This window comes from Molossus molossus, unplaced genomic scaffold (assembly GCF_014108415.1).
Source record: "Molossus molossus isolate mMolMol1 unplaced genomic scaffold, mMolMol1.p scaffold_m16_p_14, whole genome shotgun sequence".
Taxonomy (NCBI): Eukaryota; Metazoa; Chordata; class Mammalia; order Chiroptera; family Molossidae; genus Molossus; species Molossus molossus.
Window position 1 is genome coordinate 13446094 of NW_023425349.1, and position 26994 is coordinate 13473087.

General features: G+C 38.4%; 1 protein-coding gene and 1 pseudogene across 1 annotated transcript in view; both read left to right on the forward strand.

Annotated features, from left to right (window-relative positions):
• MEGF9 (multiple EGF like domains 9) overlaps positions 1–16854 on the forward strand; it is an 87869-nt gene extending 71015 nt beyond the window's left edge. Inside the window, exons 4-6 of the mRNA XM_036260804.1 lie at positions 9512–9655; positions 10190–10459; positions 12238–16854. Of these exons, the coding sequence (XP_036116697.1) occupies positions 9512–9655; positions 10190–10459; positions 12238–12689 (866 nt within the window). The 3' untranslated portion in view covers positions 12690–16854. The remainder of the gene's footprint in view (positions 1–9511; positions 9656–10189; positions 10460–12237) is intronic.
• Positions 5121–7178, forward strand: LOC118629931 (annotated as a pseudogene).
• Positions 16855–26994: the final 10140 nt, after the last annotated feature.

The window sequence follows — 26994 nt, forward strand, 5'->3', positions numbered from 1 at the left end:
TGGGAAAGAGACCCTACTTTCTTTTCTTTGACCAGTTATTTTCTTGGTTACCACTACCAGATTTTTTTTTTTTTTTTTTGATACTTAGACAAGGAGCATGAGGTCATCTTCAGGAAACACTCATTGCTTCCTTTTTTTAAAAAAAATCCACTCCTTTGACTATATTTCAGTAAAGAGAATGTGAATTTTAAGACAGTATTGTTATATTATATGGGAGGTTCTAGAAAGACCATAATGAATAAAGTTAAACTTTAGCTAATTTTTGTATATCATTTATCATAAAAGAAGGATCCTCAAATTTTTTTAGTTTAAAGGAAACTTAGATCTCATCTAGTTCAGCTATCTTAATTTATAGATGAGGAAATTGAAGCATAAAGAAAATATTATATCCTGTGAATAGTCTTTCACTCTTTGAAATATTTACATTACATTAAATAATTAGCCAAAGAATTATTATCCTATTTAGCAGCTTAGAAAAGTAAAACTCAGAGAAGCAATTTGCTGAAGGTCACATAGTTGGTAAGAGGGTCAGCTGGGAATGGAACTCAGATCTGACATTAAATACCGTACCATTTTTCTTATGTTGTGTTGCCTCCCAGAGAGGAACTATAAGGTGTTACAAAAGCAAATGCACATTTTCAATTCCTACTGCATATGAGTTTTAAAGGTTATGATCTTTATTTTTATTATAAAAATTAATCTTCAAGTTTCTACATGAAATGTTTGAAAATTGCTGCAGTTCTTGAAGTATTTTACAATATGCCTGTCATATATTTTATAATTATTAGTCGTATAATCAGGAAAAAAAATCAAGATAATAAAAATATAAGTAATAGCCCTGGCCGGTTTGGCTCAGCAGTTAGAGCGTCGGCCTGCGGTCCAAGAGACCCGGGTTCGGTTCCTGCTAAGGGCACGTACCTCGGTTGCAGTTTGTCCCCAGTCCTGGTTGGGTTGTGCAGGTGGCGGCCACTCGATGTGTCCCTTTCACATCGATGTTTCTCTCTCTCTCTCTCTCCCTCCAACTCTATCTGAACAAAATATCAAAAAATGTCCTCGGGTGAGGATAAAAAAAAATATATGTAATATATGTATACCAGAGACAATATGAAAATTAGATGGGAAGAAAAACACTAAAGGGAAGGTTGGCCTTCACAACTATTATTAGCATTCTAGTGTATTTATGTCTGGTCTGTCTTTAACTTATTGATTTTCTTTCCCTATGCCCTATTCCAGGTGCATGCCATTTTTAAAGTAGTGTAGAGTGATGAATTTTTAAGAACTGATGAGTTTTATTGTTATACTTGTTTTCATCTTGACTTTTGAGATAACATATTTATCATGTAGGGTTATTTTTTTCTTATTTTCTCATTGCAGGGTATGTCTTAAAAGAGATAGAAATAAGAAATCCTTCTGGAAAAATATTCTAACATAAATAGTTTAAAAGAGTGAAATTATATTGTGATAGGAAAAAAATCAAGGATTTGGGGGGGGGGGAAGCGGTTGTATCTAGAATAGTAAAAAGCCCCCAAATAATAAGCAGGTAGGCCCAGCAGTATAGGAGCAAAGTTTTAAAAGTATGTGTATTTACCATTTTTTAAATAAGAGTAGCAACATGACCTTTTCTTCCCGTATTGCAAATGGCATGTTATTTGAATGCATCTTGCCCCAAATGTCCATATTCTGTTACAGAGCTGTTAACTTTTTTTGAGATATTTTTAGAGTAAAGTTCAATACTTAAATAGATCTTTTTTCCTTAAAAATTATTTCCATTGGACATGTTTAATAGGGGGAGAGCAGATAGACACATTTTATGTATAATGCAGGTTTTGATTTTTCCAACCTATGGAATGCTTTGACATTTAAGATTATTTTATTTTTAAAGCCAAAATCTGGAGTGTTCTAGTATGTCTTCTTCAGCTATTTTTATTGTCACAAAGCTACACATCTAAAGAAGGATCAGAATACAAAAAGATCTGGAGCCTAGCTGGTGTGGCTCAGTGGACTGAGTGTCATCCCATGGACTGAGAGGTTCTGGTTTGATTCCTGGTCAGGGCACATGCCCAGGTTGTGGGCTCAATCCTCAGTAGGGGGTGTGCAGGAGGCAGCCAATCCATGTATCTCTCTCACATGGATGTTTCTCTCTTTCCCTCCCTTCCTCACTCTCTAAAAGAGGTCAACAAAAATATTTAAAATAAAAAAAAAAACAAAAAAAACCCAAAAGATCTGGAAATAAATCAATACCTCAAGTATTTATTATTGTATGAGGATATACAACGTTGTTATATATGTATAAATATTAACATTTTGAAGCTTAAAAATTAGATGATGAAAAGTGATGATATTTGCAAGTTTGATTTAATTCAAATTTAAATGTTCAGATAATAGTCTTTTGAAGATACCTTTCCCAATAATAAGTTCATGAAGTTTTGGGGCATTCTGCTGTAATTGAATTGAAATTTGATAGGAAAACCTAGAAGAAATGGATAAATTCCTAGAAACACACAACTTTCCAAGACTGAATCATGAAAAAATAGAAAACCTGAATAGACAGATTACAAGTAATGAAATTGAATCAGTAATTTAAAAACTCCCAAAAAATAAAAGTTCAAATATTAACTGTGCATACCATCTTAGGTTGATATTTGGGTTCTCTGTTCTGTTCTATTGATCTATATGTCTGTTCTTGTGCCAGTACCAGGCTGTTTTGATTACAGTGGCTTTGTAGTTTAACTTGATATCTGGTGTTGTGATCCCTCCCACTTAATTTTTTTTTTTTTTTTTGGACCAGTCTCTTCATGCAAGGACAACGAAAGCAAAAGTAAACTAATAGGGTTATATCAAACTAAATAGCTTTTGCACAGTGAAAGAGACCATCAGCAAAACAAAATGACAACCTACTAAATGGGAGAAAATATTTTCAAAGCATATATTTGATAAGGGGTTAGTATCCAGAATATACAAAGAACTTAATATGAAAAAACAAACAAACACATCCCGATTTAAAAATGGACAGGAGACTTGAATACATATTTTCTCAAAGAAGACTTAACAGATGGCCAACAGGCATATGAAAAGATGCTCAACATCACTAATCACCAGAGAAATGCAAATCAAAACCACAATACCTGTCAGAATAGCTATTATTAAAAAGACAAAAATAACAAGTGCTGTTGAGGATGTGAGGAAAAAGAATGCTTGTACACTGTTGGTAGGATTGTGGAATGGAGGTCCCTCATAAAATTAAAAATAGAGCTATCATATGATCCAGCAATTTCACTTCTGGGTATTTATCCAAAGAATACAAAAAAACTCATTTGAAGAGATATCTGCACCCCACTATGTTCACTTTAGCATTATTTACAGTAGTCAAATATGGAAGCAACCTAAGTGTCTATACATAAATAGTATGTGTATATAATGGAATACTCAGCTATAAAAAGAATGAAATCTTGCCATTTGCAATAACATGGATGGACCTGCCAGGTATTATGCTAAATGAAATAAATCAGATAGAGGAAGACAAATACCATATGATTTCATTTATATGTGGAATCTAAAAAACAAAACACATGAACAAACAAAACAAAGCAGAAAGATTCATAGGAACAGGAAACAAACTGTGGTTACTAGAAATGGGGTTGGGGTGCTTAGAGGGTGGGTGAAATAGGTGAAGGAGATTAATAGGTACAGACTTCTAGTTATAAAATAAGTCTCGGGGACATATGTACAGCATAGGGAATATAGTTCATACTATCGTAATAACTTTGTATAGTGATAGATGGCCACTAGACCTATCGTAAATATCATAATATCAAATCATAAATATCAAATAAGCCAATGGCACGGCTGCCACATCAGTGATGTGAAGCAGTGCTTATCTCTACCAGGCCGCTACCCATTACACCGGCAGTAGCTGCAGCCCACGCAGACTGGGAGGGTGAAAGTCAAGGCAGCTCATTGAGGTGGGGTGGGGTGAGCAATGGGTCGGACCCATTCCTGTGGGTCTCGGGTTATGGAGGAACTGTGTGGTCTCAGGAGGAAGAGGGCGGCGCAGGCGGCGGTGAGGACAAAGATTTCAATTTGATAAAACAACAATGAGGTATCACCTTACACCTGTCAGAATGGACGCCATCAACAAATCATCAAACAACAAGTGTTGGCGAGGGTGTGGAGAAAAGGGGACTCTAGTGCACTGCCGGTGGGAATGCAGACTGGTGCAGCCACTATGGAAAACAATATGGTGTTACCTCAAAAAATTAAAAATTGAACTTCCATTTGACCCAGTGATCCCACTGCTGGGAATATACCCTAAGAAGCCTGAAAAACCAATCAGGAAGAATATATGTACCCCCATGTTCGTAGCAGCACTATTTACAATAGCTAAGATCTGGAAACAGCCCAAGTGTCCACCAGTAGACGAATGGATAAAAAAGCTGTGGTCCATATACACAATGGAGTACTGTGCAGCTGTAAGAAAGAAAGATCTCTTACTCTTTGAGACGACATGGAGGGAGCTGGAAAGTATTATCCTAAGCGAAACAAGCCAAACAGAGAAAGACAAGTATCATGTGATCTCACTTATTTGTGGAATATAATGAACATAACAGTCTGAGGAATGGGGTAGTCCCAGAGACGTGGAAGTGGGGTACAGACTGACAATCCCCAGAAGAGGGAGTGGTGAGGGAGAGATAAACCACAGAACTTATATGCATGTATGCATGAACAATGGACATGGACAACAAAGCTGGGGACAGGGCAGGGAGGGATGGGGATGGGGGGAATCAGTGGAGGAAAAAGGAGAAACATCTGTAACAAAATTAAATAAATTAATTAAAAATAAATAAATAAAAGAAAAAAAAATATTTCAATTTGAAGGGGCTGGCTGGAGCTCCAGCGGCCGGCGGCTGCTGAAGGACTAGCCCACCGGCATTTAGTGCTCTGGTTGTCAGATGTTGAAGGCAATAGGGCGGCATATACTCTCCGTGGTTTTATATCCGTCCTGGGGTTCAGTGATTAAAAGTGAATTTTGGTTCCTGTAACTCTTGCCCGTGTCCATAGAGTTAAGCTGAAGCTTTGTTTTAAAGGATAAATAAAGCACAGCCTCTCTCACCTGGACATAAATGGATCTAAAGACAGCAGTATGTATTTCACACAGCTCGGGATGGCAAACTGACTTCTCACCCAGTTGTTAGCAAGCAAATCCCAAGAGCAGATTTCCTCCTTTATCTCTGAAAAAACAAATGGGGCCATGCCTCTTTTGATGGTGGCCAAGTTAGGGCACCTTGACATGATGGAATTCCTCCTAGAGCAGTGCAGTGCCTCCATAGAAATCGGGGGCTTGGTCAGTTTTGATGTTGAAACCATTGAGGGGCTCCCACTTTGTGGGCCGCTTCTGCAGTAGGACATCTGAAGGTGGTTCAGTCTTTGTTAAATCATGGAGCATCTGTCAACAACATGACTTTAACCAATCCAGCTCCTCTTAGAGCTGTCTGTTTTGATGGCCATTTGGAAATCGTGAAGTACCTTGTAGAACACAAAGTGGATTTGGAAGTGTCAAACCGACATGGGCATACCTGCTTGATGATTTCATGTTACAAAGGACATAAAGAATTGCTCAGTATTTTTTTTTTTTTAATCCTCACCTGAGGACATTTTTCGATATTTTTTTCAGATAGAGTGGGAAGGAGAGAGAGAGAGAGAGAGAGAAATATCAACGCGAAAGGGACACATCGAGTGGCTGTCACCCACACGACCCAACCAGGGCTGGGGACAAACTGTAACTGAGGTACATGCCCTTAGTGGGAACTGAACCCGGGTCTCTCCGGACCACAGGCCGATTTTCTTACCACTTAGCAAACCGGCCAGGGCTCAGTATTTACTTGAAAAGGAAGCAGATGTTAATAGAAAAAGTGTTAAAGGTAACACTGCGCTACATGATTGTGCAGAATCTGGAAGTTTGGACATTATGAAGATGCTTCTTATGTATTGTGCCAAGGAAAAGGATGGTTATGAAATGACTCTCCTCTCAGCAAGTGTGACTGGTCACACAAATATTGTGGATTTTCTGACTCACCATGCACAGACCAGCGAGGCAGTGCAGATCAATGCTTTAAAGCTTCTGGGAGCTACATTTGTAAACAAAAAAAGGGATCTTCTTGGGGCTTTAAAATACTGGGAAAAGGCATTGAACATGAGGTACAGTGATAGGACTAATATCACTGTAGCAAACCAGTACCTCAGACACTAATAATGGCTTATGATTATGCCAAGGAAGTAAACAGTTCAGAAGAGCTAGAAGGTCTTATTGCTAATCTTGATGAGATGAGAATGCATGTACTATTAATTAGAGAACGTATTCTTCGTCTTTGTCATTCTGGTATCTCTTACTGTATTAGATATAGAGGCACTGTCTATGCAAATTCTGAAAACTTCAAATGATGCATCAACCTATGGAAGAATGCTTTGGATATGCAGCAGAACAATTTGGACCCTTTAAGCCCCATGACTGCCAGCAGCTTATTATCTTTTGTAGAACTGTTCTCTTTTATGCTACAGGATAGGGCTTAAGGCCTGCTAGGCACCACTGTTACATTTGATGATCTTATGGGCATATTGTGCAAAAATGTCCTTGAAATAGAGTGAGCTAGCAAACAGACTCAGTGTCCAACTGACCCATTACAGTTAAATAAGACTCTTTCCATTATTTTGCACTTAATTTTCTTGTTAGAAAAAGTTCCTTGTACTCTAGAACAGGGACCATTTCAAAAAGCAGACTATATACAGATTTCTTAAACTGCATCCAAGGGGAAAAAATAACTTCAGCCCTCTTCATGTGGCTGCGGACAAGAATACTACATGTGTAGGGCGGTACCCTGTTTGTAAGTTTCCATCTCTGCAAGTTACTGCCATACTGATAGAATGTGGTTCTGATGTGAACGTTAGAGATTTCGATGACAACAGTCCCCTACATATTGTTGCTCTGAACAACCATCCAGACAGACATCATGAATCTCCTTATCAAATCAGGTGTACATTTTGAAGCCATGAACATGCACAAAAAAACTGCTAGTGACTTGTTGGATGAGAAGAAAATAGCTAAAAATTTGATCCAGCCTACAAATCATACTGAATTGCAGTGTCTTGCTGCCTGTGTCATAGTGAATCATAGAATATATTAAAGGGGCATATCCCAGAAAAGCTAATTTAAAATAAAAATAAATAAACAAATATCAAATAACTATGGTGTATATCTGAAACTAATAAGATATTTTATGTCAATTATATGTCAATAAAAAAGAATTGAGATTTGACATGTATGTTAATAACATTTTCATTCTTTTGCTTTTTCAAATCTTGCTCCAATTGTCAGACCATTTTATTTCACAACCTCATTTTCTCTCCCCTTTTTAGTAAATATTTTACTAGTAAGGAAAATAAAATAAAACTGTTATGAATAGTTTCATGTTGATCTGTATTTAGCTTATCATGTAAAATTCATTGTATTCCTAGATTTCTATGTAGAGTTTGCTCACTTATTTCTGTAATAGTTCTGAGTGTTCTCTGAATCTCTGTGGCCCCCTAAAGAAGAAATGTAAATTACACTGTACTTTTTCATTTCCTATTTTCAGACATTATGTCGCTTCAGTGCTTGTAGAATGTCCTTACTAATATGGTACCAAAAGAGTATTATTACAAAACACATAATTTTATCTCTTCTTTTTACTTTTTATTAATTGATTTAATTTTTATTTAAAATTTTTAAATATAAAATTGTATGGGGAACAATATAACAAATATCCATGTAGCCACACTTATATTTTTAATTTTTAATTTTTATTTTTTTATTGTTGAAAGTATTACATATATCCTACCTTTTTTCCCATTGAGCCCCTCCTTCCCGCTCTCACCCCCGTCTTGCCTTCCCCAGCTTAGTGTCCATGTTGATTGGTTGTGCATATAGATAGAATTAATAAATAAACATTTTATTTATTTTATTATTATTTTATTTTATTTTTTTTATCCTCACCTGAGGATATTATTTTCATTTATTTTCAGATAAAGTGGGAGGGAGGGTGGGGGGAAGGGAGAGAGAGAGAAACATTGAGGTGAGAGGGACACATCGACTGATTGCCTCCCACACAACCCTGACCAGGGCTGGGGACGAACTGCAACTGAGGTACATGCCCTTGACCAGAATCGAACCTGGGACTCATTGGTCCGCAGGCTGATGCTCTAACAGCTGAGCCAAACTGGCCAAGGCAAATATTAATATTTTAATGTTTTGCTTAGTAGTTATACATATGTATATATAGTTATATATTTGAAATAGAGAATTTCAGATACAGTTGGAGTCCTCCTTGTTTTCTTCCCTGGCCTCATTTTTCTCCCTCCACAAAGATAAGCAGAGCATAAAATTCACCTGTACCCTCTCAGTCTACATTTAATTTTTACTACGTATGTGTATTCATTTGCTTAGTGTAGTCTGTGTCTGTTTGCTTAGTATTGTTTAGTGTGGTTCTTAAAATTTTACAAAATGACCCTGGACAGGTGGCTCCTTTGGTTGGAGTGTAATCCAGTACACCAAAAGGTTACATTTCTGGTCAGGACACATGCCTAGGTTGCAGCTTCGATCCCTGGTTGAAGTGCATATGGGAGGCCACTAATGGATGTTTCTCTCTCTGTGTCTTCCTCTCTCCCTTCCTTTCTCTCTCAAATCAATAAAAACATATCAAGTGAGGATTTTAAAAATTTTTACAAAATAAGTAAGTGTTCTCCTTTCATATGTATCATTCTGCAATTTGCTTTATTCAACCAACATTGTTTTTAAGATGTATGCATGTTCATAACATATAGATCTATTTAATTTATTTAACTAAGTATCCTAATGATTAAAATAGTATAGTTTAGCCCTGGGCGGTTTGGCTCAGCGGTTAGAGTATCAGCCCGTGGTCCAGAGAGATCCGGGTTCAGTTCCCACTAAGGGCGCATACCTTGGTTGCAGTTTGTCCCTGGCACTGGTTGGGTCGTGCGGGTGGCAGCCACTCGATGTGTCCTTTCACGTCGATGTTTCTCTCTCTCTCTCTCTCTTCCTCTCTCTCCCTCCTGCTCTATCTGAATAAAAAAATGGAAAAATGTCCTCGAGTGAGGATAAAAAAATATATAGTATAGTTTATCTATTTTCTTTCAATGATTTTTAAATTGTTTTTATTTTATTTTATTTTTTTGCAAATAGTTGGCCTACTTTTAATATGTAGTCAACCAGTCAACAAGGGCTGATTGCAACTTTAGTCACCTTTCTCTAAAGAGTTTACAATCTAGTAGGGGACACCAAACTTAAAAACCTGGCCAGTGTAGAAGTAAGATGGGATAGAAACTGAACTCTGTCCAGTCTTCATTGGGTAACTTTTTCTGGTTGACTCTTAAGGTCTTTTGGTTGCAGGTATGCTTTATATAAAGTTACTATGCTTTCAGAGTAAATCTTTAACTTCTTAAAATAATTTGTTTCTTTTAGGTGCTTGCTTAAACTGCCAGGGAAATAGCAAAGGGGATCACTGTGAAGAATGCAAAGAAGGATTTTACCAGAGTCCTGATGCCACTAAAGAATGTCTTCGCTGCCCTTGTTCAGCAGTGACATCTACAGGCAATTGTATCATAAGTAAGGCCTTTCTTTAAATTTTTATTTTTAGAGGAAAAATGAGTGAATCAGTTTTCAATAGGTATACAATATGTTGATAAATAAAGTTCTGGGTGCTGTAGATGAAAGAGAGTTATAAAAAGAGCAAAGCTTTCCTTTCTAGGAATTTGCAGTGAAATACAAATACATATATGAAATGAGACTTGAGGGAGGGATGAGGAACTTTTTGTTAAAATCATATTTTATTTCATCTGTTATGACTAAAGAGGAAAGGATAAGGAAACTGGGTGCTTATCCATTGTAATTATTCAGGTTTCTTATGTGAGCATATTTATTTTGTTCTGAATAGGTTCTCTGATGGCCTCATCATGCTCACGATAAATTTGACAATTAATAAATAAGAGGTAGATTTTTAGTTTGATTCCATGTGTCTCTTAAGTTTGAGAGAGATAGTAAGGAAAGCTTATAACCCTTTTTGAGAATTAGTAGTAGTTTTGCAATTTCAGTTGTAGCTTGATACTGAACTAAATTATTTTGATGTTCTCTCTGTTTTAGAATTGGGTGAAGTGGAACCTAAATGTGTCCAGTGTAAAGAGGGTTACACAGGCCAGAACTGCAATAAATGTGAAAATGGCTATTACAATTATGACAGCATCTGTATGAAGTGCCAATGTCATGGTCACGTGGACCCAATTAAAACTCCAAAGATTTGCAAGCCCGAGAGTGGTGAGTGCATCAACTGCCTCCATAACACCACTGGGTTTCGGTGTGAGAACTGCCTAGAAGGTTATGTTCGAGACCTCGAAGAAAATTGCATCAAGAAAGGTAAACTTCACCTAAGGTTGTAAATTTAATATCTAAGCCTAGCATTGAAAATTTCAGGACAGCTACCTTTAGCTTTGTAAAACCTTCCAATCCCACAAGAGGAGTTCTCTGGAAATAGATTTTGATAGATATTTGCCGAAAGAGATTTCTTTCCATTCCTGCTGCTCTCCTGATACTCCAAAGTGAACTTCAGAAATGTGAGGACCAACACCAAGTCATTGCAGTGTTTTCACATTTTCTCTTCATCTACTTTTATTTTTATGTTAACAATTTAAAAGTCCTATCATTTTTTTTTATCCTTTGCTTCCTGTATTCTCATCACCTCCAGTGATCACCAAAGGCTTTTTAAATAGGGACCTATAATCTGGTTAGAAGTTCCAGCTGAGAAAAAAAGAGATCATTCTAGCATATATCCTAACTTTGGGCCTAAGTTTTCCCATGTGTGATAGAGGAAATAGTAATAATATTCCTTTTGATTTTTAAAAGAAAAGGTTATTCATATGGCAAAATGTTTCTTATAGGGAGGTTCAGTAAGGGTTTAGATACAAATTAATGATTAGAAATTCAGGACGAATTAAGAATATTCAGGCTTTATTAGGTCACAGAGAGATTAGATCATGTTCTTCTACAAACTACCCTTTGATATTCTGACAGATGCTGAATACTGGGCTGATGAACACTTGGCCTGTGGCAAGGGTTGTCCTTCTGCCATTGTCTTGGTATCCTTGTTCTGTTGTGATCAATGCTAAAAACTCAGATTGAACCTTATCACTAGCCTGGAGATCCTGTCACTTAGTTCTCTTTCCCATTCAGAGGCATACTTTGTCTATACTTAGCTGTAGGATTGTGATGATTTTTCTTATTAGTTATTAAATAATTAAAAGCATGCCTCTTTTTAGGATAAATTGATGTGGCTGATTGTGATGAAGAATTATAAAGATAAAAGTAATAATTTTGTTGAATGACTACTATGTGCCAAGCACTGTAAACACCATATATAACAATGTTATATAGTATGTTATTGCATTTAATCCTTCCCAAGAACTTTGCAAAGTAGATATTCCCATTTATAGATGAGAAACCTCAGTTTTAAAAGGATTAACTGATTTACCTATCACCACACAGTTCTACTTAATTCCAGAGCCTTTCCACTGAGCTGTGCTGCATTAGGAGTACAAAGTGCAGTACATTAACTGTGAAATAGCTCTAATCTACACAGAGTAAGAGTTCCTACACATGAAATGAAAGGAAGTCTCTTTTCTCTCTTGACTGACGTCAACTTTGGACATTTAAATTGTGTTATTCAGAAATAACTAGAAATACAATTTTTTTTCTATTTTGTTTTTGCCTCCTTTGAAGAGAAGTTTGCCCTTATGAAATGCCGTCAGACATACTGCACTTATTTCAAATGATTGTCATCTATCCTTGTCACATTTAACCAAGTGATTTAGGACTCAGTAGTGATATATTTACTGCCTTTTTAGGAATTTGTATGAATCTATCCAAGAGTAAAGAAGGATGGAAAATTCCAACATTAGAATTTTTCCAAAGATTTTAATATAGATATTACACATTTTGAAGGATATAATAATCAAGCTTTCTAGACCCTGATTCTTTTCACTATATTTCTCTAAAAATTATTTTTAACTTGTATGATCTTAAAGTAGAATATCATGTCAACATGCCATATCAACTTCCACTCCCATGTATTTCTTTTATTGTTTCTTAAAACGAGATAATTTTGTCTTTTACATTTCATTCTCTGTTTTTATTTTCAGAAGTTATTGTTCCAACACCTGAAGGTTCTACCATTTTGGTTTCCAATGCCTCTTTGACCACATCAGTGCCCACCCCTGTTATAAATAGTACACTTAGCCCCACAACCCTGCAGACTACCTTTTCAGTAAGCTCTGCTGAAAACAGCACGTCAGCTTTAGCTGATGTATCATGGACCCAATTTAACATCATCATTTTGACTGTCATCATCATTGTGGTGGTGCTGCTGATGGGATTTGTGGGGGCTGTATATATGTACCGGGAGTACCAAAACCGGAAACTCAATGCCCCCTTTTGGACCATCGAACTGAAAGAAGACAATATTAGTTTCAGCAGCTACCATGACAGCATTCCCAATGCAGATGTGTCAGGATTGTTGGAAGATGATGGCAATGAAGTGGCTCCCAATGGGCAACTGACCCTGACGACACCCATGCATAACTACAAAGCCTAAAGAGCTAGAACTGTTCACCTGGATTGTTAGCCAGCATCAGCCCCTGGGCCAGACAGAGCCTGGGTAGAGTTTGCTGAGAAAACAAAGACATATAGCGCATCAAAGTTTTCAGATACAGTTCATAATGCACTTAGCCTGTTACTTTTAGTTTTCCCATGAAGATCTGAAGCAGTCACTGTCAATAAGGACTTGAAGCAAAGTATATTTTTGTACAAACCACATGGGAATATAGAAAGGCTGAACCCCATAGTGCAGCCCTAATCGCTTTGACCTCCAAATAGACTCCTGGGGAGTGTTCACTCAACCAGTGGAAACAGGATGATGGATGTGGAGGGGGAAAGGACTGCCGGAAGACTTCATCTCCATTCCTGAAACATTTTTTAAAAAGGAGGGTCAGGGACAATATTAATTTTATTGTACTAAAAGACATCATTGAGGAAAAGTTGATGTCTGGGCTGTATCACAACAAACAATCTTGATTGTTTCTAGAATAGGAGCAGAAAAATCTCAAGAAGGTCTTTAGAAGGATTTCATTTTTCCTTCCAGAATTCTTGCTCAATAATAGGATTAAAGCACAGGATAAGCTTCTAATGGTACAGAGAGGAAGGCAACATGTGGGAGCAGGAAGATGATAGTCCTCCTTAGTGTAAATGATAAATTGTCTAAAAATAAGGAATATTCCTGCCTCTAGAGACATAAGGTGTATATAGTTAATGTAGCATATCTGGTCAACATTGTATTTGTATCTATTTGTAAAAAATCATGTCATATTTTATCATCTAGAATGTATTTGTACAGCAGTTAATGGCATTGTAAAAAGAAAATGTGGGGATTGGTTAAAATAATGTAAAATAGATGGCAATATTGCTAGAGCTGGGACTCTGGTGAGCATCAGTCATTTTTAGTCCCTCTTTGGACATTGTTGAAATTTATAAGAGGTTGAATGTTTCTAATCTTTCTTTCCCTTTCTCATTCTAAATGTAGAATTATGTGTTCTTTTACTTATAGATTCAAGCAATAGATTTTGAAGTCAGTGATTGTTAATCTGGGACACAGGCTGTACTCTCCAAGCTACTCAAACATTAGCCACTCTCTATATTTTATATAAATTAATGTAGAACATATCATCATTAAAAATGTTTTTAATTTAAAAGATAGTCTTCCAAAGGAATTAGAAATACTTTAGTTCCAAAAGAAAAGCCATTATATCACTTGGTGTCCCATTTTCATGCCTGTGAAAAATTTATATTTCTCCCCCACCCCAAAAATATCTCCTCCACTTGAACATAGCCTGTCACTCATACACAAAGGTATGTACCATTTCTCTGCAGGGCTACAGTTCTTCTGTCCTTCTTGTCCAGGTAAGACTGGCACTGTAGTTGAACAGATATGGTTAGTTCTTGCTTTTAGGTGCAGTTTTTCCCTAGAGGCCATTCGTTGCTGCTCTCATTTATTATGATATTGACAGATTGTGGATTAAACAAGTCAGGAAAAGCAGCCAGAAGACAACTATACATATTTATTAGGCAGAACATAAAACTATTCAAGTCATTAACAAAAAGAGTTAATACTTATTAGACCTAGGAGATCTAAGTAGACAACTTTGCCAACTTCCCCAGGGAAAATACGGAATTTGGCTATCCCTCTGAAGACCACCACTAAGTTGTTCTCAGGGTTTGGAGATGATGCTCTGAAGGATGTACAGGCAGATAATCTACTTCTGGTAAACTAAGGTGCTCCCAATATTTGGCCATTTCTCATGAGAGTAAAGATTACATTATGTTACATCATATTAAAATAAGTTAATATTTCTATAGCCCTTTGTTGTTTGCAACGCATCTTTCCACATTTGTTTCTTTTGTTCCTCACAACAGCCCCCTGAGGAAGTAATTGCCGTCCCCATTTTATAGATGAGGTTAAATGTCTTGGAATTGGGCCTCCTCGCTCTGAAGCATATTTTCTTTCAACCATATGCTAATGCAGAAATTGCCTAACCACACTCATGAGAAGGCTGGGAAGAAGAGTCCCATCTGTGAATGTTTCTAATTTTTTAAGGTGCCATCTAGGACCATATGGCTATGAAGGACTATGTGGAAAGAACACAGGAAGATTACTATTTGAAGCCAGTATTGGTGATAAGAGAATAAAAATACCAGTTCTTGCTTCCTTAAAGTGAACTAATCCTTCTAAACAGGGAGAGAAAACCTGCTTTCCCCAGCAGCTGCCACATATGTGTGTATAGACTGTGCATTGCGCATTTTCAGGAGTGGTGCAAAGTGGCATACCTGCCTTTCTCAAGATTGCCACCCCCTCAAAGCCAGGGATTGATGGTGAGAAATAAACATTCGATAAACAGATGTTAATCCAATAGAGAAAGGGGTGTTTATTGTGGTCTAAGAGTCAAAGCCAAATACTCCAATTTCTGGCCATGTACAGATTCCTTGAAACAGACCTTAGAAGGTATTGCAAAAATTGAATCACAAAGAATGTTTACCTTTAAATACTTATAAATAATCCTAGATCATGTTTTCAGTTTTTCCCAATGAAAAACAAAATTGAAGACTTAAAAATTTTTTAATAATATTTTATGTCCTTTCTTTTTTCTGGTGGAAATAATTTTGCTTTAAAATTTAAGTCAATCATGAAGAAAACTAACATGGAATGCATGACACAGTATTCATTTCTCTAAAGTCATGATCCCATGAACTAGGGCATTTAGCACGAGGATCCCATCAGTCTTTTAGAAAGACTAACGTTGGAATCGTTTGTGTCTAAAGATTAGGAATGTGTTTATTTTCAAATAAGTCTAGTATGAATCTTCTTGATAAATGACAGATATTGCTATTAAGTGATACTGTTATCTTCATTGATTAATTTTAGCAAGCACATAGCATTTCTGATAGTTAGGTGCCCTAGGTAGTTTTGTTAAATATTTCTGTCCTTCCTTGTTTTTCCCTCCCTCTCTCCCTCCCTCTATCCTCTAGCTCCCAGAGGTCTTTTATTAATGAAGTTTCTTAAGTTATAGAGAAAAATGATAATAACAACTAAGCCTCATTTATACCAAGGTCCTATGGACTTAATGTGTTACTCTTAGGGATACCTAAAATTTAAGAGAGGATAAAAGAGTAGACATGGGATGGGAGGAGAGAAATTTTGGGGAGAGAGGATTTGTAGAAGCATCACAATATATGGCTACTTTCTAACCCAATGTCCACAGGAAAATTGACCATTAAAGCAACACTCACTGACCCCAAGTTCATTTCTGTCAGCTGAGTTGGTCATTTTGGAGGCATAAAGTTTTCGAAACAACAGTGCTTCCTTTTAACAGCCTCCATTGATCATATTATTCCATTATTTACATTAGCCCTATATTTTTTGTAGGACACATGGTGAACATAACACCACTTGTAATGAACATTCCCTGGGTCATACATGTTGAAGTATATAGGTAGGAATTGAATTTACACATCTCAAGGAAAGCTCTCTGACTAAAGTTCAGAGAAGTAAAAAGCAACCCAATGTAACCAGTTAGAGTAAGAAAGCACTTCTGGTCTCATCCACAAAGAACCTTTGGTCTGTATGATCTTGACAGTAAGGAGTTTGGGAGCTAAAATGAGTTTGGTGTGTGCAGGGGAGTAATAATGGAAGGTTAATGCAAGTTTTCTCTTTAACCCTGAGCCAGTGACTATGCCAAAGGGCAAAGCAGGAAGAACACGCTGATTCATCAGAAGAAGTCCAATAATATCAAATGGACTACAGGTTATGGATCATTAAAATGTCAGTGGCTGAATGATGCCTTTTCAAAGGCAGTTGGGAATCTGTCTTACGCGCAGAAACTGCAGCAGCAACCCTGGAATGTGAGCCCAGGGCTCCAGATTTAAGTTAATGCAAAAGCTAAACGATTTAAAGTTAAATTTTAATGCTAGGCACAAGCACTCTGTAATACATTAAATTCCAGCCTAAGCAATTAGGGAATGTTTCTGAAACATTAAACTTGTATTTATGTCACTAAAATTCTAACACAAATTTAAAAAATGTGTTCTCATACATATGCTGTACTAGGCTTCATGATGCGTTTCTAAATTTGTGTATGATTTGAATATATAAAAGACTTTATACAAGAGTGTTATTTAAAATTATTAAAAATAAATGTATATAATTTGTACTTATTGTAGATTTGTTGTTTTACTTTTTTTATGTGGTCAGAGTTGTTGGAAGTCTTTTTTTGTTAATCCTCACCCAAGGATATTTTTTTCCATTGATTTTTAGAGAGAGTGTAAGGGAGTGGGGAGGGGAGGAGAGAGAGAGAGAGAGAGAGAGAGAGAACATCAATGTGAGAGAAACACATCAGTTGGTTCCTCCTGCATGTGTCTTGACCAGGGTGGGATTGAACCCGCAACCCAGGTATGTGCTCTTGACTGGGAATTGAACCCTCAACCCTTTGGTCCATGGGCTGACACTCTAACTGCTGAGCCACGCCAGCCAGGGCAGGAAGTCTTTTGATATATGTCACAGATCATTTATTTTCAAACCATGTCATGACAACCTTGAACCCTTCATTTGTTGACTATGCTTTTTGTTCTAAGAAATTTCTTCTTAAGAAAGTTTTCCACTTTAGGAAAAAATGCCACATAAAGAAGATTCCCCCTTCTTTGAATAAAAAACAAACAAACACACACACCCTGAGGGATAAAACTCACATATATTAACATATATTCTTATTTGTGCTTTTGTTTGTTCCCTCAGATCCATTGGGATTTCCATGGAAATGTTATGGGAGAAAAACTTGCTCCTTTTGTATTGCCTTTTCATACATGTAAAAAAGTTACTTTTAATATAATTTTGAAGGGCCTGCAACCGTGTTCTACATGTTTATTAGATAGCTGGTAATGAGAGTACATCTTTATTATTTTGAGGTACCCTTGAAGATCCTCTGTTTTGACAAAGTTCAGTGGTGTGGAATGGGATGCCACTTGGAGATCCAGGGGGCACTTTGAAAAAGAAGGAAAGCTACGGCTATTCTTTGTGGTGACAGCTTTATAAACATCAACTGGTTTATTCAAAGCCAGTTGATATTTAAACTTTATTACCTTGTTTTTCTTTTCTAGTCACACAAGAAAACAAGTTTTATTAATTTATAATCTCACCTTATAGTTTATACATAGGGTTCTATACATGTAGATCTATGATGTCCATGAATTGGGTATTGTTTAAGAGAAGAGAATAAGCATGGCAGAAATCCAAGCAAATTAAAATTTTAAGAGAAAGTAAAGACAAATTTACAACAGCAAGAGGAAAAAACATTACTTTTATAGTATTTTAGTCATACTTTTCATGAAAGTCCATCAAGTAAAGACTTTTTCTAGATTGCATTATCAAAATTGGTTGTATTCATTTTCCATAGAAGTATAAGGTGAATGTGTTTTTTAAAATCTTCGAATTAAATCAATAACTTCAAAGTAGCAATTATGCTTAGTTACACTTAAAAAGTTAAGCTAAATTCAAAACCACACAATGTTTTTTCATGAGATGATAGTACTAGGAGTGTTAATGGACAGGCTAAAAAGCAGCATTCTCAGTGAATGTTAAAAAATCATAATTTTACCTATGTTAGTTTTTTAGGAGTTATTTATGAAGAAATTATTGTCATAATTATTGTACAGGCTTCCTAATACTTCTGCTTACCAATTGCAAGCCACCAGACAATGTGAAATTTAAAATGTGTTGCCCGTTTGTATTAATAGGGAGTTTTGAACCTTGTATGTTGAACACCGAACTTCAGATAGCTGCAGCAAAAACAAGCAAATTGTTTCTTTGTATGTAGTAAGAATAGATTTGAGTAATAAAGGAAGTATTTGGGAGGAAACCTTCTTTTGTGGTTTCCTTTGTGTTGTCAGACCAACTGCTAAAGTCTTATATGACAATGTTTTTCTTAGTCTCTGGCCCAAACAAGGAAGAGCTTTAGCTTTTCCTTATGTTCACTACCATGCTGACCCAACCAGGTTCAACTCATGTATAATTTCCTGTATCTGCCAAGTCACACGACGTGCCTCTCCCTTTGCTGGGCTGTTTCTTCTATCTATAGCATCCTGGAGACCGCTTCTTCATTCTTTGCAAAAGGAAGTTGATTAATCTGTAATTTGTATCTCCACTTTGTCTAATGAAAACCTCTCTCTCTCTCTTTTATTTTTTTATCCTTTTAAAATTTATTTTAAAAAGATAAATTTTTGCATTTATCTTCAGATAGAGCGGGGGCAGAAAGGGTGGAAGACAGAGAGAGAAACATCAATGTGAAAGAGACACATGACCCCAACAAGGGCCAGGGATGAACTGCAACCGAATTACATGCCCTTAGCGGGAACCGAACCTGGGTCTCTCTGGTCCGCGGGCTGACGCTCTAACTGCTGAGCCAAACCAGTCAGGGCTCACTGTATTCTTTTTAAAACTATGTATGTTTATATACACACACATATACTCTAGTATATATGTAACATTTCATAGTGAAATATTTTAATACATAAAATGGTTTATACAACATGATTTTGACTATGGTGGAAAATACAGAAGATGTTTGGAAGAAAATACCATGACTTAGTAATATCTGTACTAAAGATAATGGTAAAACAATAAATTCATCAGGAGGATATAGCAATCCTGAATGTTTATGCACTTGATAAAAGAGCTTCAGAATACATGAAGCAAAACTGTTAATACGAAAAGAGAAATAGGCAAAACTGTAATCACAGTTGGAGATTGCAACCCCTCTCTCAATAACGTATAGAATAAGTAGACAGAAAACCAGTAAGGATATAGAATACGCGAATAACAGTATCACCAACTTGACCGAATTGACTTAGATCAGTCACCTGACAACAGCAGGGTGTACATATTTTCAACTGCTCATGGAACATTTACTATGATAGAGCATCCACTTGTCCATAAAATAAATCTTAAAAAAATTTTAAAATATCCAATCATACAAAATATGTTTTCTGATCACATGGAATTAAATGAGAAATTAGTAACAAATATATCTGGGAAATTCTGAAATACTTAAAAACCAACATACTTCTGAATAATGCATAGGTCAAAGAAGAAATAAAAAATTAGGATGCATTTGAACTGAATTAAAATGAAAAAATGTTTCAAATTTGTGGAATGCAGCTGAAGTAGGGCTTAGAGGGAAATTCAGAGCACTGAATGTTTATATGAGAAAAGAGGAAAGATCTCAAATCAATGACCTAAGCTTCTATATTAAAAAACTAGAGAGGGAAGAGTAAAACCCCAAACAAGCAGAAGATAAGAAATAATAAAGATAAGGGCAGCCCTGGCCGGTTTGGCTCAGTTGTTAGAGCGCCCGCCTGCGGTCCGGAGAGACCCGGGTTCGGTTCCCGTTAAGGGCATGTACCTTGGTTGCAGTTTGTCCCCGGCCCTGGTTGGTCATGCGGGTGGCAGCCACTCGATGTGTCCCTTTCACATCGATGTTTCTCTCTCTCTCTCTTCCTCTCTCTCCCTCCCACTCTGTCTGTACAAAAAATGGAAAAATGTCCTTGGGTGAGGATAAAAAAAAAAAAAAAAGATAAGGGCAAAAATAAATACAAAAGAAAATGAGAGAAAAATCAGTGTAACTAAAAGTTGTTTCTTTGATAAATTCAATAAAATTGGTAAACTTCCAACCAGAATAATCAAGAAAATAATAAAAAGAGAGAAGACACACAAAAGCAATACCAGGAATGAGAGAGGCATTATAACTATAGATCCTACAGCCTACAGACATTAAAAGAATAATAAGGGAAGTTCAGCCCATAAATTTGATGACTTAGGTGAAATGTACAGATTCTTGAAAGGCACAGACTAGCCATGCTCACTCAAAAATAAAATAAAATAATAAAATAAAATAAGTATCCCTTTATCCATTAAAGAAACTGAATTTGTATTTAACAACCTCCCACAAAGAAAACACTAGATCCAGATAGCTTCACTGGTGAATTCTATGGAACACTTAAAGAAGTAACACCAATAGCCAGGCCGCTGTGGCTCAGTGGTTGAGCGTTGACCCATGCACCAAGAGGTCGCTAGTTCGATTCCCGGTCAGGGCACATGCCCAGGTTGTGGGCCAAATCCTTAGTGGGCGGCATGCAGGAGGTGACCAATCGATGTTTTCTCTCATCTAGTTCGATTCCCGGTCAGGGCACATGCCCAGGTTGTGGGCCAAATCCTTAGTGGGCGGCATGCAGGAGGTGACCAATCGATGTTTTCTCTCATCGATGTTTCTAGCTCTTTCTCCCTCTCCTTTCCTCTTTCTCTAAAATCAATAAAGAAAAAGAAAAAGAAATAACACCAATTAAACACCAACTCTTCCAGAAAAATCAGTAGGACTAGCATTGATTGCCCTGACACTAAAACCAGACAATGACATCAAAAGAAGGAGGAGAAGGAGAAGGAGAAGCAGCAGCAGCTGCAGTTCCCTAAGATCAAGTCACTTGTTCAATCTGAGGGCTGGGACTGTCTTCATCTTTTAATCCCATGGCCAAGCACAGACCCTGGTACCAAAAAGAGCCCAATAAATGCTAGAGAAAGAAAGAGCGAGTGATTGAATCAGCTGTGTTGCAGTTTTTACACTAGTAAATACGGTAAAGACATATATTGCAGTTAGTAGGCTTTGAATTAATTAGAGCAAGCCTAAACCAAAAAACAAATATACTGTTATTTGGGGAAGCACCAAAGTCACTTGTAAGTAGGGATGTTTTTGAGTGACCCTAGGAACAAATAGCACAAAATTTCCTGCAGTGGCATGGTGCTGATGAAGCTCATTCCTTCAGCGCAGAGAGACCTCGCCCACAGACTGGATGGCATATCCTCAGATGCTGTGGCATGTGCTGAGTGGGTAGGAAGCAGACTTAGTTTCCTACACGGATACTTTTGGTGCCCTCCCCTTCCTACCTTTATTTTCAGTAGCTTCGGAACTAACAGGCTATAGCTCAGCTTTTTCATTTCCCCCAAACATTTTCTAAATGAGCCATTATTATCTTTTATCACCATAGCTAGGGGATTATCCAGCTTCATTTTAAGGGGCTATTTTTATCAAGAGATGAGATTCTTCCAGACAAGGATAGAAACACTAATGGCTGTCTATTAAGATTCTGTTTAGTTGAGATAATAATTTTGGGGTAATTAAGCAAATTGTATAGCCTCCAATGGGCCATTAATCCCTAAAAGAATCTTGTGAAACAGAGAGGCCTTTAAATTCTGTAGCAAGGATCAGAGTTTGGCAACAGTGACATTCTGACTTCCTTTAGTGAAAATGAAAAGGTAGCAATGTTAACAGGTATTGGTCCTGTGTAAAGAATTGACTTCATTTACTTATAATCTGTACCTCACCTTGTTGCATTAAAAGAGATCATTACACCATTAAAGTAAGGTTCAAATATCAGTTAAGTACACCAAACAGGAGGTAGAAATACACCAGCAACCCTGGGCTAAAGGTTACATTGGCAATTGACACCCAAGTTAGCTGAGTTTCCCAGCAACCAACAACATGGATTACTTAGCTCTTACTATACTAATTAAAGGGTGCACCCTGGAACAACAGAAAACCTGTTTAACTGAGTGCTGAAAAACAGTAGTTTGCAGAACAGAGAGCATCAGCATGGAAGCAGAGCGATATGGACTCCGGTGCAGGCCTAACAAACATAGGACCTTGGGCAAGCTAATAGATGGCTCTCAATCCTACTGTCCTAACCTGTAAAAGGAATAATGGTGCTGACCTCTTAGGGTTGCACCGAGGCTACACGAAATCTTATATGTGAAGCACCCCAGCACATGCCATGTCTACAATGAATGATAATTTCCTTCCACTCTGCATTTTATTGAAGAAATCTTATTTTTGAAAAAGCTTTTAAAAATTGCAGTGAGATGGTTCCAGAACCGAGGAGGAGAGAGGCAGTGCTGCAGATCTCCTCAAGCTACTTCTGTCTTTCCCTAAAATGGAAGAAACTACAAAAAGTCATTTTACTGAAGTGGCAGCCCACCTAACCAATCTGCTCGGTGTTTAGCTACTGTTCCCGAACGCCTGCCAGACACACTTGGTACAGATGTCTTTGAAAATAAGTGGAAGCACTCAGCCAAAGGACAGCATGGGGAAGAAAAGACAGCTCAAAAGAGGAAGAAAACTGCCCTGGCTGGTTTGGCTCAGCGGTTAGAGCATCGGCCTGTGGTCCCAAGAGACCCGGGTTCGGTCCCCCCTAAGGGCACGTACCTCAGTTGCAGTTTGTCCCCGGCCCTGGTTGGGTCATGCAGTGGCAGCCACTCAATGTGTCCCTTTCACGTCGATGTTTCTCTCTCTCTCTTCCTCTCTCTCCCTCCCACTCTATCTGAACAAAAAATGGAAAAATGTCCTCGGGTGAGAATAAAAAAAAAAAAAAAAGGAAGGAAACTGAAACCGCAAAGAACTGTTTAATGAACATTAGGAACAGAGTACTATCACCCTACTTCACCTCTGAATTGAGCAAGATACCCCAGAGTTAGTTTCCTTATCTGGATACTATTTTCAAAAATGTGCCTCCGTTTACAAAAGAAGGTGAAGATTCAAACAAAACAGCTGTTGGAAATACATACGATCTTTATCCAGATCCCCAGCCAAAAGAACTTCTAGAACAGGAACCTCAGGTATGCTGGTTTCCAAAATGGAAGAGTTTTGTGGATATCAAGGAGTCCGCTAACCAGAAGCAAATAAAAAATTTAACAAATTCCACTGCAGAACCAGAATTGTGTGTGCCCGAGAAAATCTGAACCCAGTTATTGCTGCTGGGTGTTTCAGGACAGACAAGGAAGAAGAAAGTGAAGTTACCTTTCTGTTTGCTGAGTTCCAAGCCCATGTCTCTACCTCTTACAAAGGCACAAGATTCTGTGGGTGGAAGAGTGAAACATCCTCTGTTGCATCTTCTACCACTACTAACCCAAACGTATCCCCTTTTGGACTCCATCTTCTCCCTCTGTTACCAGGGAGCCACAGAGTGGGACGGGGCTCTCCCCTCCTCCACCTGTGTCATGCTCACAAGAAAGGATCAGATGAGTGACAGAAAGCAGTATTGAAGCAAATACTATTTTATTAAGGAAGTTTATTAAGGAAGCAAAGCAAGCAAATTTATTAAGAATGCACTTGGCATAAAGCACAAGCAGGCAACTCAGCTATTCTGAGGTGCCCCACTTGGTAGGGGTTTAAGGGTTTTATACTCCCCCCCCCCCATAGGTTTCAGTGTTCCCCTGCTGGATATCTTGGGCAACAGACTACATTTCAAAGTCCTTTTTTTATATTGCTGTGGCTTTTTCTAGAATGTATGAGAACATCTGGTGATTTTATCTTGGCAAGTCCCTAGATAGCTGACTTCTTTGTTCAGTGGGTGAGATAAACTAGCCTCCGCCACCTTCCTGCTCTAGCAGCTATCTATCCTTTCTAACACCTCCATCAGTGAAGTTTGGGGTGTTTCCAGAAGGGCACACCTATGAAAGCACTGTCAAGCTCAAGGATGTTGGAGTGGACTTCCGCAGGGTTAGAGTAAAGCAGCCCCCACCCAGCACAGGACTGAAAGTGACCTACAAACCTGGGCCTGTGGCAGCTGGTTTTGCAGGTAAAACTAAAAGTGGAACTATTTGCCACGGCTGTGAGCAAGGACAGTGCCAAGGGATCCGCTCACCTCGCTCACAATGTTGAGATCATGACTGAGCATGGCATCCTGTTCTTATCTGTGGAAGCGACAGTTATAATGCAGCAATTGTGATAAGACACCAAATGATTTTCCCTGGGGGGAAAAATTCCCATGGTCCAGAGGCCATCTACAGTTCCTTCCTCTGCTCCTGCGTCGTCATGTCCCATAAAGTCTTCCCCCAGTAGGTCCATTTCTTCTCGGTATAGTTCAATAGCCTCCGCGGTCCTCTCAGCCTACACACATGACGACAAAGGACAGAAGTCATCACAACACACTCCTTCATCCCAGAACACTGCACCTGGAGGGCTTGATTAGAAAATCACCAAATAGCTTGACCCAGTTTACTAAAGATATGCCAATAGAGTGTCAAAAAAAAAAGGCAGTGAGTGGAGAATTGGACCAGGTACCAGGAGGCTTGTTTTCTGACCAGTACTGGAGTAAGGCCACGCCTAGGTTTTAGTATATTTGGAATGAAATGAGATACCTAAGTTGAATTGCTGCTATTTCTGTGTTTTCAGGTGGTCGGTGGTCTGGCATCCACAGGAGGCTGAAGTAGGCAGCCTGGCATCTTGCAGGCGTCCCTGTGGCCCACAGGGATGCATGAGAGTTGCCTGGGGGACATGGGTGGGCACAGCAGTGCCCCCTTATCTGTGGTGTCATTTTCTGAGGTTTTAGTTACCTATAGTCAACCGTGGTACAAAAATAGTAAATGGAACATTCCAGAAATAAACAATTCATCAGTTTTAAATGATGTGCTATTCTGAGTAGCACGATGAAATCTCGTCCCACCTGGAGGTGAACCATTCCTTTGTCCAGTGTAGCCATGCTGTCAACGTTTCCGCCTGTCACTTAGTAGACGTCTCTGTTATGTGAGAGACAGACAGAGGGAGGGAGGAGCGAGGAAATGTTCACACCTCTCATCGCAGCATTTCGTTATACGGGGGTGGGCAACAGTAGGCTTACAGTTGTGAGTACGTAGAACAGTTTTCTCTTGTACTATTATTAATTATTGTATTATTTATTTGTATTACCACTGTAAACCTACTTGTGCCCACCCCTGTAACTGTTCTATTACTAGTTATTGTTTTTAATCTCTCACTGTGCCTAATTTCATAGGGATGTGTATATAGGAAAAAACAGTAAATATAGGGCTTGGGATGATCTCTGGTTTCAGGCATCCACTGGGGGTCTTGGAACAAACTGCCCGAGGACAAGGGGGACCACGGCGCTGTGAAGTGAGGAGAGCGCAGGCCTGGCTGTACCCACCTGTTAGAAGTTTACAGTAAACTGGGGCAGGCCACTGGCCCATCAAGGTCTCGGGTTCCCCATGGGCACGTGGAAGAGAGGGAGCTAAATGGTCTTTGAGGGCCTTTTCCTCCTCTTGTATTCTATTAGGTGGGGAGAAAAGAGTGTCTGGGGTAAGATAATTAATTCTGATTAAGATTAATGATTTCATTCTTTCACCAACTTTTATTAAACACCTGTTATTTGCCGGACACTGCAATAGACCCTATGATACAGAATTAAAAGTCCCTGCTCTCAAAAGAAGCCAGACACAAAAGAGTACCTATTGCATGATCCAGGTATGTAAATCTACTGCATGATCCAGGTATGTAAACTCTAGAAAAGATCCATCTTTCATGACAGGAGGCAGACCAGTGGTTTCCTGATGCGGAAGGGAACTGACTAGGACCGGTCACAAGGGAACTTTTAGGGTGATGGACATATTTTATATCTATGCCAATACACTAGATACTAGCCTCATGTGGCTATTTAAATTTAATTAAGATAAAATGTTAAAAGTTTCGGCTCCTCATTCACAACTCCAGTGTTCAATAGCCACATGTGGCTGGTGGCTACTCTACTGGACAGCGCGGGTTTAGGACATTCTCACTGTCCTGGAACGTACCTTCGGAGAGCACTGTTCTGTACCTTGGGGTTATATGGGTATATAAGTTTACCCAAACTCATCAGAATGTATACTTAAAATAGTGTATTGCATGTAAATTATGTCTCAGTAAAATTGATTTAAAATACAGCCCTGCCCTCAAGAAGCTCACAGGCTGACAGAGGAGACAGTCAAGCTGACACACAATCATAGAGCTGAGTAAGTGCACCAGAGAGATAAGCCCAGGGTGTTCTGGAAGTCCAGAGGTGGGGCAGCTATCTGGATAGGGTCCCAGCACTTTCTCTTAAACTGTGGTTGGGGGAACTCAGGAATTAGGCAGAAAGGGGGACGGAAAGGTATTCTTAGAGTCTGTAAGAACCACTAGCATGGAGTGCCTTTGGGCGAGTTAGAAAAATAGGCCCCTTCTTTGGTATGGATCAGCTTGGGACACAGAGATGGACTGGATTTCAAAGGATGGGTGACCACCTGTGCAGTGCACTGGAGGCCTGCCAGACTGCTCCTGGCGTGAGCAGAGGCCAGGAGCCTGGCATTCATCCCTTTGAGGAAGCAGGTGCTGCAGACACTTACCTGTGGTCCTCCCCTGGGAACTGACCTGCTCTCTCAACAGAAATCCACCGCATTTAAGGAAGAGGCAAGTGAACCACCCCCTCCTGCAAGTCACAATCAGGACACCGGTGCTCCTTTTAAT